Raw genomic sequence first — 18760 nt, 5'->3', positions numbered from 1 at the left:
ACTCTGAGATTGTTTATTAAACCAGCCTCATTTAACTTGACCATACCCATAACAACCTGATCCCTGCTTGGATCCACAACTTTTTTGATCCAGGAAACTGTCCTAAATACACTATGAATTGATTTTTTCTCATGGATATCTCTGCCAATTTGATTTTCCCAATCTCCAAAATCAGATGCTGAGTTCTGATTTTAAAGACAATGAGGAGATTAATTTGATGAGAATTGCCTATCCTCCACCAGGATCGTTCCCTGAACTAACACTGAAACCAGAAACGTGATGTTTGTTAAATCACAAAGTCAAGTCTCCACTTTATACCACAATGCTGCAGTGCTTGGGGAAACTTGTATAATTAGGAGATTTAAGACAGCTTTTTACAAGCAAGTTAACAGAGGGGCTGTGTGTTAGTATCTTGCACTTTGATGTTGGGGTTGTTGATGGGGCAGGGAAGTTACTTAAAAAATACAGAATGGAGAGATTTGTCTGGAATTTCAACCAACAACAATTAGCATGACATAATGATCTGGGGACAAGGGCTGCTAATGTTCTCTATGGTAAACACGATGAACTCACTCAAGAGTGTGAAACATTCATTTGGAAGCTTACTTTTCCTGCATACAAGGTCACTTAATAGCTAACAATGCAAAAAAAAGGCTAAAGGATTGTCTGTATAAATAAATAAAATGTTCTGCCACTTCAAATTTCAACAGCTTACCCATTACAACAAAAATCTAAACAAAATTATATTATAGGTAAAAAGTCGTCTTTTAAGCTCAGCAGCATGCCTGCAAGCTTAATTCACAAATTTGTATCCCTCTCCCCATCTGCTAAGAATTTCCACCTAGCACTTCATCACCATTGTGAACTTCTGCCTGGGAAGCCAATTAGAGAATGTCAGGCCTTACTGAATACCAAGTTCAAAGTACAAATAGCACTAATAGGGCTGCAGCAGTCCCAGAGCCTCAAGGCTTCATTGAAACTAAAGCTGAAATGTTGGCTTCAAAAGTCCTGAAAAAGCATCATTACTTAAGGCAAAGACTGCAGCAGGAAGGATTTTGTAGCACGCAGGTAGGATTTCTTCACCAGCAACAGAGGTGCCTCCTGTAATTCAACTCCTCATAACAAAAGATAGAAGGATACAAGGATACCAGTGAAAACAAATGGTACTCCCCAGGTTTATGTTTCAGTCAAGCCAATGTGAAAGGCCACCTATACAGAGAGTAATGGCCAAGACTAGCAATTTGTATTGGCTCACATGATATATGTTTAAGAGGCTGTAGTCACATTATATTTGTTTTACTAAACTTTGTGACAAGTAATTTCAGTCCTTTATTTCGTAATCCATCCCAAATCTCAACAACAATTTGCATTAATAAAGCACCTTTAATGCAATGTAGGGTGAAAAAAATGCTATGGTAGACATAACCAAACAAAAAAGGACACCAAGCAAAACAAAAAGACGAGTGACCAAAAGTTTAACCACCATCCACAAGGTGGGTTATAGTTCAAATATTAACAACTGCTGTGCAACTACAGGAAGGTTCCTGAAGCAGATTTAGCTTCCATTGTTGCACCAGATTAAAATAATTCTGCATGAATATAAAAGCAAGTCTTGTCACTGACAGAATAAATCAACATTTCAGCAGATGTGGATTATTGAATTAAATAGAACATCAAATTTACAACACAGACAAAGGCCATTTCTCCAACAGGTCCAGGCGAGTTTTCCTCCTCATTACCAGCCTCCTCCTCACCTACGAGCAAGATTAAAAGTTTAAACTAACTTTAGGACTGACGCCACAAAACTCTTGTTTACACACAGAATGAATCACAATTGGAACAAACATTGGGTATAACAATGGGGACAATCCATTTCATTCTTATCTATTTCACTGTCTCAAAAAGAATTGCAAGATTAGTTATGCATGGAATAGCCCCTTTGGCTTATCCTACTTAGTGATCCAGAAAAAGCCGGAGTTGAAGTTACACTATACCAGGTGCAAATCTCCATAGGTGCCAAACTGCCTGTCAGCTGGTCTCACATTTATTGCTTATTGCACAAACTAATTAATCAGATTCCTAAATTATGCTGCTATACTGCACAGCTAAGTAATAAACTGTTCAATGCGAATGCAAAAGAGTTAATAATCGTCAAAGCCTAAACAATTGATTGCTTGATAATCATTAAAGGAACTTAGTGATAAACTGTGTTACTAACAGAATCATTTAAACATTTTTAAATGATTTAACAGAGTGAGGAAAACTGGAGGCCTTTTCTGGATAACTAAGTTAGGTAGGCCAAAGGGCCATTCCACGCATAACTAATCTTATGATTTTCTTTTAAAAAAGATAAATAAGACCAAAATGAGTGAAAAAAATCTTAGGATTACCTGGCACATGTTAATACTTCTGTAATATCAGGTTAGGCAGCAGTTGGAGTCTGTGCAGTATGACAGACAGCAGCCTATGTTATTTTTCAGTTGCGCATTAAACTATTCAATACCGGTGTCTTACACGTGCACATGTGTGGAGTTCAGCTCCCAGGGCAGCCAGACCTAATGCTAGGACAGCGTGGGTGGCACTGTTCAGTCTGTCTCAACATTAAAATAACTGAAAAAATAAGTATATGTTCCCTGAACTGCCTAGCATTTTTACAATCTAATTTTGCTCTGGGGCCAAAGTTACACTATACCAAGTGCAAATCTCAAACAGTCCCAAACTGCCCACCAGCTGGTCTCACATCTATGGTTTTATTGCACTTTAGTCAAGCTAGTTAATCAGATTCCCAAATGATGCTGCTATACTGCACAGCTACGCACTAAACTGTTCAGTGCGAATGCAAGAGTCAATAATCGTCAAAGCTAAAACAACTGATTTCTTATAACAATTATTACAGTAGAATTTAGCAATAAAAAAGTAGTATTCGGCACTTAATTATGTAGACTTATTACCTTTTAATTAAGTCCATAAAAGTAGGGAGACTTAAGAAACTAACGCAAAAGTCCATAATTTCATAAAGTGATTTCATGTTTAGTGGCATTTAACACTCCACTCGCATTTTACAACACTTTTCCATAATAGCAACACAAGGACCATATTCCCTTTTGCTGTTCTTAATTAATGTTGAAACGGCTACTTTGCACCCAACAGGCATGGGACAATGTCTGTTTATACAGTCAAATAATTTTCAATTTGGCAGATGAGACTAATACACGCAAGACTGCAAAATATGTTTCCACAACAGAACACATCTTGCGAGGGTGCAGAAAATTTACATAGTATATATGAAATGAAAAATCTGGAGCTTTGAGAGATCAAACTTGACTTGATTCTATGGTGCGTTTGTTTTTAGAGCCCCTCTGATTTATCGTGCCGAAACAGAGCATGAATCTGGTGTTAATACAATGCAGATGGCACTATCCAGAACCCAAGTTTAGGCTACACAGCCACATTGGAAAGCGGCTTGTGATAAAGAACCAACACTCGTCAGTCTGCCTGGTTTGTATTTTGGGACAGCATTAAACAGGATTATAGGAAGGAAACAGGATGGCAGCAGAAAGGAAAGCCACGGCCACTATCAGCTTCTGTTTTCCCAGCTACCCTTTGAACTCTCTTTTTTTGATGTAGCTTTTGAAGAGCATCACCATGTGAAGGAAGCCATGCTCTGGCTGGGTCTTACAAACTGTACAATAGAGTTGATGTGGAGATGAAAAGAGCATATTCTATTGTGGAGCTTGCATATAGTCGAACAAGGAAGAACATTAGATAATTCACAACCAGAAGATACCAAACAAATCGGCTCCATTAGTTCCTACTTCCTTATGCTTATAGTGGCAAATAAAAGCTGAATCAGAATTTACACTTATAGAATCACAGAAATTTTAAAGCACAGGAGACCACTTGGCCCATCCCATCTGCACTGGCCTTTTGAGTAAGCAATTCACCTTGTCCATTCCCGTCTTCCTGTAACCTTGCACATTCTTCCTTTTCAGATTATAGGCAAATTCCCTTTTGAACGTTTGGATTGAGCGTATCTCCAACATATTTCAAGCAGTGCATTCCAGACCCCAACCACTTGCTGCATAGAAAAGATTTTCCTCATGTCACTTTTGCTTCTTTTGTCAATTACATTAAATCTGTGCCTTCTCATTCTTGATTCTTTTGTGAGTGCGAACAGTTAGGCCCTATTTACTGTCCTGACCCCTCATAATTTTGGATACCTGTATCAAATCCTGTCAGCCTGCTCTCCTCCAATGAGGACAGTCCCCACTTCTTAAATCTTTCATCATAACTTAAGTCCCTTAATCCTGGAGCCATTCTTGTGAATTTTTTCTACATTTCGCTCCAATGTCTTCAAATTTTCCTATCGTGCGGTGTTATATTTATACAGTTGAGGCCAAACTAGTGTCTTTACAAATTCAATGTAACTCTTTGCCCTTACATTCCAAGGTTCTGTTAATAAAGTCAGGATGCTGTACAGGAAGCCTGCCCTGCCACCTTTAATGATTTATGCGTATATGAACCTAGATCCCTCTGCTCCTGCACCCTTTTCAGAGTTGTACCTCTAATTTATATTGTGTCTTCACATTCTTCCAACCAAAATGACTCATTTTACATTTGTCCACACTGAATTTCAACCACCACTTGTTTGCCTATTTCAATGTCCTTTTGAAGTCCCACCATAACCCCCTTACAGTTCACAATGCTTTCAAGTTTCAAATCATCCACAAATTTTGAAACTGTGCTCTACATACCAAAGTCTAGATTATTAAAATACATCAGAATGAGCAAGAGTCCCAACACTGATACCTGGGAACTCCACTACAAAACTTCCTTCCAACCCAAAAGACATCAATTTACCACTATTCTGTTTCTGATCACTCAGCCAATTTCATATCCATGACTTCATTAGTGTGTAGAAGACTATGTGCCAAAGAAGCAAATCTGCATGTTTGCCAACCAGAAACCATAGATGAACAGGGGTATCCACTGGCTGCTGAAGTCCAGGTCTTAGATGTTCAAGTCAGGTGACTCTGACCTATACAAGAAAGGTTAGATATGATCTATGGAGATCCATCAAAGATGGCAAAACACAGTACCAGATCAAACTAGAATCCCAGGCTAGCCACACAGACTCCCACTGACTACGGCAAGGTCTGCAAGGTGGCTACAAGATGGAGGCAGGTAAAATCTCTGGCTCCAATGCACCCCTCCCTGATGAGCTCAATGTATTCTGTACCCATTTTGAGCAAGTGGTTAGCAAGAGCACACCCTCCATCCCAGAAGTCTCAGATGAGCCTGTATCTGATGTCACCATTGCTGACATCAGGGCAGCCCTTCTCAAAAGTCAACCCACGGAAAGCAACTGGCCAGATGGGGTATGCAGTCAAGCACTCAGGTCTTGCGCAGACCAGCTAGCAGGAGTACTCACAGACATCTTCAACTTCTCTTTACAACAATGAGGTCCCTATCTGCTTCAAGGCAGCAACTGTCAGCCCAACACCAAAGAAAAGCCAAGCAGCGTCCCTTAATGACTATCATCTGGTGGCTCTGATATCCATCATTATGAAGTGCTTCGAAAGGTTAGTCTTGGCACAAATCAATTCCTGCCTCCCAGACTGCCTGAATCCATTACAATTCGCCTATTGCTGCAACAGATCCACAGCAGACGCCATCTCCCAACACTCAACCCTGGAATGCATGGACAACAAAGACATCTATGTCAGACTCTGATTCATATACTACAGTAAGAAATCTCAGAACATCAGGTTAAAGTCCAACAGGTTTATTTGTTAACACAAACTTTTGGAGCACTGCCCCTTCGTCAGGTGATGAAGGGGCAACACTCCAAAAGCTCATACTACCAAAAAAACCTGTTGGACTTTAACTTGGTGTTGTAAGACTTCTTACTGTTCCTACTTCAGTCCAATGCTGGCACCTCCACATCATAAAACTACAGGTCGACCTTTTATACCATTATTCCTACAAGACTCATCTCCAAACTCGGTGGCCTGGGGCCCGGCTCCTCGACTTCCTAATCCATAGACCACAGTCACCAAGGATAGGCAACAATACCTCCTCCATGATCATCATCAACACTGGCGTTCCACAAAGCTATGTCCTTAACCCTTTACTATACTCCTTGTACACCTCTGTGTGGCCAAATTCCCCTCCAACTCAATTTTCAAGTTTCCTGACGACACCACCATTTTGGGGTGAATCTCAAACAATGACAAGACACAGTACAGAAGAGAGAGAGAATCTGGTGAACTGGTGCGATGACAACAATTCCTTCCTCAACGTCGACAAAACGAAGGTGACTGTCTTTGAGTTCACAGAGCATAGTGGAGGGCACGTTCCTGTCTAATCAATTGGGACAAAGTAAAAAATAGTCGAGAGCTTCATGTTTTTAGGTGTTCAGATCACCAATAACCTGTCCTGGTCTCTCCATGCCAATGCTATAATTAAGAAAGCCCACCAATGCCTCTGCTTTCTTAGGAAATGAAGGAAATTTAGCATGTCCGCTACAACTCTCACTGACTTCCACAGATGCCATAATATGGATATGCTGGCATTGGACTGGGGTAAACACAGTAAAAAGTCTGACAACACCAGGTTTTAGTCCAACCGATTTATTTGATAGTAATTCACCTGAAGAAGAGGGAATCCCCTCGAAAGCTAGTGAGTTTACTATCAAATAAATCGGTTGGACTAAAACCTGGTGTTGTCAGACTTTTTACTGTGTTCTACAGATGCACCAGAGAAAGCACTCTTTCTGGTTGTATCACAGCATGGTACAGCTCCTGCTCTGTCCAAGACCACAATAAACTTAAGGGTCGTGAATCTAGCCCAGTCCAACACTCAAACCAGTCTCCACTGTCACTGTCAAACCAGCCTCCACATTGACACTGTCTACACTTCCCCTGCGTCAGAAAAGCAGCCAGCATTGTGAAGGGCTCCATGCGCCGTGGACATAATCTCTTCCACCCTCTTCCCTTAGAAAAAAGATACAAAAGTCTGAGGGCATGGACATGTACCAGCCGACTCAAAAACAGCTTTTTCCTACTGCCATGCACCCCGGATATTCTCTCTTCCACCAATAAAAAGAGACAAAAGTCTGAGATCACGTACAAACCATGTACAAACAGCTTCTTCCCTGCTGCCAGCAGGCTTTTGAATGGATCTACCTTACATTAAGGTGATCTTTCTTTACACCCTAGCTATGACTAACATATTTTGTACCCTCTCCTTTCCTTATGTACAGTATGCTTTGCCTGTATAGCGTGCAAGAAACAACATTTTTCACTGTATACTAATACATGACAATAAAACAAATCAAAATACTATTTTCCCATTTACTCCATAAGCTATGACATGCCTTACAAAATCTGTCATGAGATATTGTATCAGATTCATGAGACTTAGTGCATGAGCAGTGTGACAGAACTCATTATGAATGGAAAGAGTGCAGAAGACTCAGTAACTTGCTGACAGCCACGGCGTGCAGGGCTTGTTCAGCATAAAACCGTCGACAGTACAAATACCCAAAGACCCACACCACTGAAAGCCAAAAATGGGGAAGAACTCATTAAAAACAGAGGGGCAATCATGCGTGCTGGAGTGTGCACTTGAGGACCTCCTCAACCAAGACATTTGCGTTACCCCACAACACACCATCCCAACCCCAGGTTGCCAAAGTTGAAAAAGCCACCCGACAGCTGAAAAACAAGGCCTGCAACGGAGAGGTATTCTTGATAAGGATCCACAAACTTATCAACTTTATCTAGAAGGAAGAGAACATGCCGGCAGATCTCAGAGTTGCCTTAATTGTGACCATCTTCAAGAAAGGAGACTGGTCCAACTGTGGAAATCAAAAGAGACGTCCCTCCTCTCCGCCATGGGAAAGGTCATCGTGAAAATCCTCAACCACCTCCTCCCAGTGGCTAAAGGGCTCACCCGAGTCTCAGGGCAGTTTCCATTCATCAAGAGACACAACGGACATGATCTTCAGCATGTGACAAATCCAGAAAAAGCACAGTGAGCGGCATCAACCTCTGTAGCTGGCATTCTTTGATCTCGTAAAGGCCTTTGACTCTCCCAACTGAGGGATTGTAGAATATCCTCCTCAAATTTGGCTGTCGCAGAAATTCATCATTTTCCACCTGCTCTACGATGACATGCAAGCTGTGATCGTCACCAACAGAATCACCACAGACCCAATGTGTGCGCAAACTGGATTAAAAGGACTGCATGATCGCACCAACACTCTCTGCCATCATCCTCATAGCAATACTCCATCCCATCATCTCGAAGTTCCTCAGTGGAATGGAGTAACCAAGCGGACAATTGGGAAACTGTTCAACCTCCAATGCCTCCAGGTTGGAACCAAGACCACTCCAACTTCTGTCATCGAGCTGCACTATGCAATCGGCACCCACGTGCGTGCATATAGAGACTGAGCTACAAACCATTGTTGATGCATTCACTGAAGCATAAGAGAATGGGCTTCAGACTAAACATCTGGGAAAAAAGGTTCTCTACCAGTCTGCACCTGTCACACAAAACTGCTCCCCAGACCATCAAGACTTATGAGCCCCTGGGCAATGTGGATTATTTCCCATATTCGGGCGTCTCCTCTTGGCATAAGCAAACATTAATGATGAAATCCAGCATCAACTCCAATGTGCCAGTGCAGTCTTCGGATGCTTGAGGAACAGAGTGCTGGAAGACAGACCTCAAATCCAGCACCAAGCTCATGGTCTACAGAGCAGCCATGTTCCCTGCCCTCCTGTATGCATCAGGAAAATGGACAATGTACAGAGGACAGCTTAAATCCCTGAAGAAATGTCACCAATGCTGCCTCTGCAAAATCCTGCAAATTCGCTGGCAGGATACGCATACCAACGTGAGCATCCTCTCCCAATATCCCAGTATTGAAGCACTGGTAACAATCGAGCAGCTGCAAGCGCAAGCCACATTATCTACAACCTAACACAAGACTCCCGAAACAAGAGTTTTACTCCAAGCTCCACAATGACAAGTGGTCACTAGGAGGGCAGAGAAAACACTACAAGGACACTCTGAAAGCCTCCCTAAATAAATGCAACATCCCCATCGACACGTGGAATCGCTTGCTTTAGAGTGCACAAACTGGAGAAGAAGCATCCACAAAGGCGCCAATCATCTCCAGCATCACCAGGTAAAGCAGGGGCCGAGTGTAAACAGCAGAAAGGGAGCGCAGAGTCCAGAGCATTCCACCCACCCGCGAAACGTGTGGCAGAGTCTGCGGCTCCAGGATTGGACTATTCAGTAACTGCAGAACCCACCTAATCAGAACGGACGCAAGTTATCCTTGACGCAGAGACTGCTAAAGAAGAACAATTAGGAATTGAGTTGTGTGAGACCACTTAGGGATGAGTGACCACAACGTGATAGAATTCTTCATCAAGATAGAGAGTAATTGGCTTTGAGACTAAGGTCCTGAACCTTAATAAAGGAAACTATGGTGGTACGAGGCATGAGTTGGCTATGATGGATTGGGAAACGTTACTCTAAGGGATGATGGATAAGCAATGGCAAACATTCAAGAGCGCACAGGTGAACTGCAACATTTGTTTATTACTCATTTGTTTAAAGACAAAATACTGTGGGTGCTGGAATCAGAAGCAAAAATGGAAAACAAAAGTGCGTGGGAACAGGAGTTGTTTAATCGAGATAAGTAGATAACTCATTGGCAGACAGGAAACAAAGAGCAGGAACAAACAGGTCTTTTCCGAATGGCAGATAATGATGAGGGAATTATCGCAAGGATCAGTGATCGGACCCCAATTGTTTACAATATATATTAATGATTTAGATGAGAGAATTAAATGTAATATCTCCAAATTTGCATGTGACACAAAGTTGGGTGGGAAGATGAGCTATGGAGACTGCAGAGATGCTTCAGTGTGATTTGGGCAAGTTGAGTGAGTGGGCAAATGCAGCATAATCTGGATAAATGTGGGGTTATCCATTTGGAGCAAAAACAGAATGGCTATGAATTGAGAGGAATGTGCAATAAAACCTGGGTGTCCTCAAACATCAGTTGCTGAAGTTAAGCATTTAGGAACAGCAGGCAGTAAAGAAGACAAATGGTATGCTGGCCTTCATAGCGAGAGGATTCAAGTAGAGCAGAAACGTCTTGCTGCAATTAAACAGGGCCTTGGTGAGGCTATACCCAGAATAATGTGTGCAGTTTTGATCCCCTTATCTGAGGAATGATGATCTTGCTATAGAGGGAGTTCAGCAAAGGTTTACCAGGCTGATGTCTGGGATGCAGGGACTGGAATTCAGAAGTATGAGGGAGGAATCTAATCAAAACCTATAAACTGCTGGACAGGGTAGATGTTCTCAATGTTGGGGGAATCCAGAGCCAGGGGTCATAGTTTAAGGACAAGGGAAAAATATTTTGGGCCTGTAATAAGGAGAAGTTTCTTCTCCAGAGTGGTTTGCCTGTGGAATTTACTACCAGAGAAGAATAGTTAAGCCAAGCATTGTATGTTTTCAAAAATGTGTTTGATATAGCACGAGGTGAAAGAGATCAAAACATAAGCAGGGAAGGTGGGAGATCAGGCTATTAAGTTGGGTGATCAGCCATGATGACACTGAAAGGCTCAAAGGGCAGAATGGCCTACTGCTGTTCCTATTTTCTATGTTTTTAAAGTCCACGTACACCACATCATCAGCATTCCCCTCATCAACCCTCTCTAGTTAAACGCTTAACAAACATCAGAATCATAGAGCAATACAGCAATAAGCCCTTCAACCAACCGGGTCACGACAACCATGGTATGCTCCCAGCTAGTCCCAACTGCTTGCGTTTGGCCCATATTCCGCTAATCCTCTCCCATCCATGTACTTACCCAAATGCTTTTTAACGTTGCTATTGTACCTGTCTCGACCACTTCCTCTGGCAGCTCATTTCCATAGACGTGCTATCTTACTTAATCAGTATTTACCTACGTGGCTCTTAATTTTGTCCCAAATTATTGTTACTAGATGTTTTCCCATCACAGAGGTTAAACTGACTTATCTTTGCAAGCTTTTTTGAACATGGGTGTAACATTTGCAACTCTCCAGACTTCTGGCACCGTCTAAGGCAGTCTACATAGAATATAGAACATTACAGCGCAGTACAGACCTGTCAGCCCTCGATGTTGCACCCATCTGTGAAACCAATCTAAAGCCCATCTAACCTACACTATTCCAGTATCATCCATATGTTTATGCAATGACCATTTAAATGCCCTTAACACTGGCAAGTCTACTACTGTCGCAGGCAGGACATTCCATGCCCTTACTACTCTGAGTAAAGAACCTGCCTCTGACATCTGTTCTCATTCTATCACCTCTCAATTTAAAGCTATGTCCCCTTGTGCTAGCCATCACCATCCAAGGGAAAAGGCTCTCACTGTCCACTCTATCTAATCCTCTAATCATTTTGTATGCCTCTATTAAGTCACCTCTTATCCTTCTTCTCTCGAATAAAAACAGCCTCAAGTCCCTCAGCCTTTCCTCATAAGTCCTTTCCACCATACCAGGCAACATCCTGGTAAATCTCCTCTGCACCCTTTCCAAAGCTTCCACATCCTTCCTATAATGCGGCAATCAGAACTGTAACAATACTCCAAGTGCGGCTGCGCCAGAGTTTTGTACAGCTGCAACATGGCCGCACGGCTCCGATACTTAATCACTCTACCAATAAAAGCTAGCACACCGTATGCCTTCTTAACAAGGCTATCAACCTGGGTGCCAACTTTCAGGGATCTATGCACATGGACACCAAGATCTCTGCTCATCCACACTACCAAGTATCTTACCATTAGCCCAGTACTCTGTATTCCTAGTCCTCCTTCCAAAGTGAATCACCTCACACTTTTCTGCATTAAACTCCATTTGACACCTCTCAGCCCAGCTCTGCAGCTTATCTATGTCCCTCTGTATGCAACATCCTTCTGCACTGTCCACAACTCCAGTGACATTTATGTCATCCACAAATTTACTAACCCATCCTTCTACGCCCTCATCCAGGTCATTTATAAAAGTGACAAACAGCAGTGGCCCCAAAACAGATCCTTGTGGTACACCACTAGTAACTGAACTCCAGGATGAATATTTCCCATCAACCACCACCCTGTTTTCTTGCAGCTAGCCAATTTCTGATCCAAACTACTAAATCAGCCTCAATCCCATGCCTCTGTATTTTCTGCAGTAGCCTACCATACAGAACCTTATCAAATGTTTTACTGAAATCTATATACATCACATCAACCGCTTTACCCTCATCCACCTCTTTGGTCACCTTCTCAAAGAACTCAATAAGGTTTGAGAGGCACGACCTACCCTTCACAAAACTGTGTTGACTATCCCTAATCAAATTATTCCTATCTCTTCTAATCCTTTCCAAAAAACTTTGCCCACAACAGAGGTAAGGCTCACTGGTCTATAATTACCAGGGTTGTCTCTACTCCCCTTCTTGAACAAGTGGACAACATCTTCTAGCCTCCAGTCTTCTGGCACTATTCCTGTAGACAATGATGACATAAAAATCAAAGCCAAAGGCTCTACAATCTCCTCCTTAACTTCCCAGAGAATCCTAGGATAAATCCCATCCAACCTGGGGGACTTATCTATTTTCACACTTTCCAGAATTGCTAACACCTCCTCCTCATGAACCTCGATCCCTAGTCTAATAGCCTGCATCTCAGTATTCTCCTCGACAACATTGTCTTTTTCCTGTGTGAATACTGATGAAAAATATTCATTTAGCACCCATCTCTTCAGACTTCACACACAACTTCCAACTACTGTCCTTGACAGACCCTAATCTTACCCCAGTCATTCTTTTATTCCTGACATACCTATAGAAAGCTTTAGGGTTTTCCTTGATCCTACCTGCCAAAGACTTCTCAAATCCCCTCGTGGCTTCTCTTAGCTCTCTCTTTAGGTTCTTCCTGGCTAACTTGTAACTCTCAAGTGTCCCAAATGAACCTTCACGTCTCATCTTTACACAATTTTCCTTCTTCCTCTTCACAAGGTTCAACTTCTTTAGTAAACCAAGGTTCCCTTGCTCAAGCACTTCCTCCTTGCCTGACAGGTACATACTTATCAAGGACATGCAGTAGCTGTTCCTTGAACAAGCTCCACATTTCAATTGTGCCCATCTCCTGCAGTTTCCTTCCATATCTTATGCATCTTAAATCTCACCTAATCACATCATAATTTCCTTTCCCCCAGCTATAACTCTTGCCCTGCAGTATATACCTAACCCTTCCCATCGCTAAAGTAAACGTAACCAAATTATGGTCATTGTCACCAAGTGCTCACCTACCTCCAAATCTAACACCTGGCCTGGTTCATTACCTAGTACCAAATCTTTTGTGGCCTCCCTACATACTGTATCAGGAAACCCTCCTGCACATATTGGACGAAAACTGACCCATCTAAAGTACTCGAACTATAGCTTTTCCGTTCAGTATTTATAAAGTTAAACTCCCCCATAACAACTACCCTGTTACTTTTACTTCTATCCAGAATCATCTTTGCAATCCTTTCCTCTACATCTCTGGAACTTTGAGGCCTAGGGAAAACTCCCAACAGGATGACCTCTCCTTTCCCGTTTCTAACCTTAGCCCATACTACCTCAGTAGAAGAGTCTTCATCAAATGTCCTTTCTGCCACTGTAATATTGTTCTTGACTAACAATGCCAAATCTCCCCCTTTTTTACTACCCTTTTTTTCCTGCCACTGTAATATTGTTCTTGACTAACAATGCCAAATCTCCCCCTTTTTTACTTTGGATGCTGAAACATCTAAACCCTGGAACCTGCAACAACCGTTCCTATCCCTGCTCCATCCATGCTTCCGAAATGGCCACAATATCAAAGTCCCAGGTACCAACCAATGCTGCAAGTTCACTCATCTTATTCCAGATGCTCCTGGCATTGAAGTATACACATTTCCTGCTTGCCAGTACACTCCTGTGACCTTGAAGCCTTATTCAAGACCTCACTACTCTCAACCTCCTGTACACTGGGACTACAATTCAGGTTCCCATCCCCCTGCTGAATTAGTTTAAACCCTCCTGAAGAGCATTAGCAAATTTCCCCCCCAGGATATTGGTGTAGACCATCCCATCAACCCAGAATGAGCCCCAATTATCCAGGTATCTGAATCCCTCCCTCCTGCACCATCCCTGTAGCCACGCGTTCAAGTGCTCTCTCTCCCTATTCCTCGCTTTGCTAGCACGTGGCATGGGTAACAAACCAGAGACTGGAAAATTATGGCCAGTGTCTCTGTAAATTCCACTCTCAGTCCCTTGTATGGTGGTAAATATTAATTCAATACTTGCCACCTTTTACTATTTACATGCCAATAGAAGACTTGGAGATTCCCTTTTCTGTTAGTTGGCAGTCTCTTTTCAGACTCACACTTGTTTGTTTTTTCACTTTCTCTCTGAACCCTTTATCTAGTTCTCCACTGTATTGACTACTTGACAGGTGTCATAAGCATACGAACACACAAATTCAGAGCAGGAGTAGTTGATTCGGCCTCTTGAGCATGCTCCACCATTCAATGCGATCACCGCGTCCATCTGTGGCCTCAACTACATATGCTGCGTACCTCACCATTCCACATTCTTGACTCAAGGGAGTCAATCTACTTCTGCCTTAAAAATGTTCAACAATCCTGCCTCCATCGATCTACAGGAAAGTGAGTTTCAAATATTCACAACCCTTAGAGAAGTGTAAAAATAAGGGCTCTCTCATTTCAGACTATGCCCCCCCAGTTCTAGTCCCTCTCACAAGGAAAACTATCCTTCAGCATCCATAGCGCCAAATCCCCTTAGGATCTTATACGATTCAGTAAGATACAGGGAAGGAAATCTGCTATCCTTACTTGGTCTGGCCTAGATGCAATTCCAGGTATACAGTAATATGGTTGACTCTCAAATGCCGTCTGAAATGGAGAGCAGTTGGGGATGGACAATAAATGCTGGCCCACATGAAGCATGGACAATAAATGCAGCCAGCAATGCCCACATTCTGTAAAGGAAACTTTTTTATTATCGAAAGATCATTTCTTATTCTTCTCATCTACAACACATATGGGCCCAGCCTTTCCAACTTTTCCTCAAGATAATCCCATTCCAGGTGTCAGTCCAGTGACCCTTTTCCAAATTGCTCCGAAGGCATTTATAAGAACATAAGAACATAAGAAATAGGAGCAAGAGTAGGCCATCCAGCCCTTCGAGCCTGCCCCGCCATTCAATAAGATCATGGCTGATCTGTCACTGCTCAGTTCCACTTTCCCGCCCTTTCCCCATAACCCTTAATCCCCTCTCCTATCAAAAACCCATCAACCCGTGTCTTAAAAATATTTAGCGAGGCAGCCTCCACCACTTCAACGGGCAGAGAATTCCAGAGATTCACCACCCTTTGAGTGAAGAAGTTCCTCCTCAACTCCGTTCTAAACCGCCCCCCTTTTATCTTGAGGCTGTGCCCCCTAGTCCTACTGTCTTTTTTGAGCGGGAAGAGTCTTTCCACCTCTATCCTATCCATCCCATTCATCATCTTATATGTCTCAATGAGATCTCCCCTCATTCTTCTAAACTCTAACGAGTACAAGCCCAGTTTATTCAGCCTCTCCTCATAGCTCAACCCCCTCAACTCCGGTATCAGCCTAGTAAACCTCCTCTGCACTCCCTCCAAGGCCAAAATATCTTTGCGCAGGTGCGGCGCCCAAAACTGCACAAAGTACTCCAGCTGCGGCCTCACCAATGCCCTATACAGCTGCAACAAGACCTCCCTACTTTTATATTCAATCCCCCTCGCTATGAAGGCCAGCATCCCATTCGCCTTCCTGACCACCTGCTGCACCTGCAAGCTGGGTTTTTGCGACTCATGCACAAGGACCCCGAGGTCCCTCTGCACCGTCGCCTGCTGCAGTTTTTCGCCACGTAAGTAATAGTCTTTCCTACCATTCTTCCTACCAAAGTGGACCACCTCACACTTGCCAACATTAAATTCCATTTGCCATTTCCTGGCCCATTCGCCCAGCCTATCTAGATCCTTCTGCAGACTCTCCACACCCTCTGCACAATTTGCCGTTCCCCCAATCTTGGTGTCATCAGCAAATTTCGACACTCTACACTCGGCTCCCTCCTCCAGATCATCTATATAAATGGTAAAAAGCTGAGGCCCCAGCACCGACCCCTGGGGCACTCCACTAGTCACCATCCGCCAATCCGAATAGCACCCGTTGATCCCCACTCTCTGCCTCCTATTTGACAACCAATCCTCTATCCACGCTAACACCCTACCCCCAACTCCATGTCCCTTGACCTTCTGCAATAACCTCTTGTGAGGCACTTTGTCAAACGCCTTCTGAAAATCTAGAAAGACCACATCCACCGGCTCTCCTCTATCCACTGCCCTAGACACATCCTCATAGAACTCCAGTAAATTTGTCAGACACGACTTCCCTTTAATGAAACCGTGCTGCGTCTGCTCTATCAAGCAATTCCCTTCAAGATGCCTCGCAATTTCCTCCTTAATGACAGATTCTAACATTTTACCTACCACAGACGTTAAACTAACCGGCCTATAATTCCCCGCCTTTTGCCTGGTACCCTTCTTAAACAACGGCGTAACATTAGCCGTTTTCCAATCATCCGGCACTTCCCCGGAATCCAGCGACATTTGGAAAATAACCACCAAGGCATCCACTATCACCTCCGCCATTTCTTTCAGAACCCTCGGATGCATTCCATCCGGTCCTGGGGACTTGTCCACAATCAGCCCCTCCAGTCTGTCGAGCACCGCCTCTCTAGTAACAGTAATGTCATTGAGACCCTCCAGTCCTACCACCTTTCCATCGCTAACACCCGGCAAATTATTCACGTCCTCCTCCGTGAAGACAGAAACAAAAAAGTTATTCAATACTTATATTTATATTCAATATTTATATCATTTCTTAAATAAGGAGACCACAGTACTTTAGATGTGGTGGCATCAATCCCCCGTATAACTGCAGCAAAACATCCTTACTTGTATACTCCCTTTGCAACATACAACATATTCCGTTTGCTTCCTACTTTTCTCTTTTCATCTTAATCCCCATATTTTGTCAACCAGGGAGCGCTGGATTTGTTTACCTTACAAGGGAATATACCCCGACACTGCTGGGATATCCTATCTCTCCAGCATTGTAATGGCCTCCTTAATCAATACAACCACTCCTCCCCCTCTTCCCCTGAACTCCTTGTAGCCAGAAATATTTAATATTCAGTCCTGCCCTTCTTCAGGCCAGGTCTTTGTCATAGCCACATTTCCACATGACATAATTCACCAATCTTAACCACATTCTGTGCAGTCATGAACACGAACATTAACTTTCTCCCTCACGCTCATCCCACCTATTTCCTGCTCCATTGCCATCTCTCTCTCCTAGCATAAAGTAAAAAGTTTATTAGTCACAAGTAAGGCTTACATTAACACTGCAATGAAATTACTATGAAATTGCACCTTGGTATTCCTTTCTGATATTCTGCCTGCTTCCCATAGCCTTGCCAAGTTAGTTTCAAAGCACTGGAAAACGGTCTAGGCTCTATTTAGGCACAACCTAACCATCCTGTACAGGTCCCAAGTCCCCCAGTCAGCTCCAATTTCTCAAGGACCTAAAGGTCTCCCCTCTTGCAATGCACTTAATGGCTTTATTCTATTTCTATGCTCACTTGCACATGGTACTGGGAGTAAACTGAAGAATACAGAGTTCCTGCTTGCTAATTTCCTATTTTGCTCCCTAAACTCTGACTGCAGGGCCACATCCCTCTATCTGTCTATGTCGTTCATACTAATGTACATTATGACTGCTGGCTGTTCACCCACCCACCTTAAGATACTGTGCAGCCAGTGACATCCTTGACTCTGGCACCAGGGAGGCAATGCCTATGGCCACAGAAATACCCATCTATTCCTCTAGCTATCGAATGATCTATCATTATTGCCCTTCCAATCTTTCTTGTATCCTACCTGTATAGCTGAGGCATCTATGGCACTCTGGACTTTACTCTGGCTGCACTCCAGGGTGATCCATCACACTCATCTGTATACAGAACTGAGTATGGTTCATAGAATCCCTATCGTACAGAAGGAGGCCATTCAGTCCCATTCAGCCTCCACTGACAACAATCCCACCAGGCAACCCTACCCTGCTAATCCCCCATCACTAAAGGGGCAATTTAGCACGGCCAATTAACCGAACCTGCACATCTTTGGACTGGGGGAGCAAATTGGAGCATCCAAAGGAAACCCATGCAAACTTTGCACAGACAGTGGCCTGAGGCCAGAATTGAACTTGGTCCCTGTCACTGTGAGGCAGTGCTAACCACTGTGCCACCCAACCGAACATTGGCAGCAGTGGGATTGGTGGGTGGAGAGCAGAATGCACTCAGGGGACTCCTGCACTACCTGCCTGTCTGGTGGTCACCCACTCCTTTTCTCCTTGCAGACTCCAAGATGATCACATTTATAAACATGCTATCCACAAAGCTCACAACCTCACGCATGCAGCTGGTATAAGCTAAGTAACATAGGCACATAATTAATTTTGTCAATTAATAATATGATTCTATATTGAAGAGTGCCTAAGTTTATCTACGCTCATCCTTCCAGAATATAAATTCAACTGTCTTAAATTAGTACGATGTTGATGCGCAATC

The 18760-nt window shown here is 43.2% G+C and overlaps 1 protein-coding gene across 6 annotated transcripts in view; it reads right to left on the bottom strand.

Moving 5' to 3' along the window:
* fbxo8 (F-box protein 8) overlaps positions 1–18760 on the bottom strand; it is a 74932-nt gene that overhangs the window by 45002 nt on the left and 11170 nt on the right. Inside the window, exon 1 of one of the 6 annotated variants that reach the window (XM_080189457.1) lies at positions 2391–2491. The exons of the other annotated variants lie outside the window; for them this stretch is intronic. Coding sequence (XP_080045583.1) covers positions 2391–2399 — 9 coding nt within the window. The 5' untranslated portion in view covers positions 2400–2491. Of the gene's footprint in view, positions 1–2390; positions 2492–18760 lie in introns of those variants that run through there. 6 annotated transcript variants of the gene reach the window in all.

This window comes from Carcharhinus amblyrhynchos, chromosome 5 (genome assembly GCF_965287045.1).
Source record: "Carcharhinus amblyrhynchos chromosome 5, sCarAmb.v2.hapA, whole genome shotgun sequence".
NCBI classification, from domain to species: domain Eukaryota; kingdom Metazoa; phylum Chordata; class Chondrichthyes; order Carcharhiniformes; family Carcharhinidae; genus Carcharhinus; species Carcharhinus amblyrhynchos.
The sequence above is the reverse complement of the archived record's forward strand: the minus strand, read 5'-3'. Positions and strand labels throughout refer to the sequence as shown.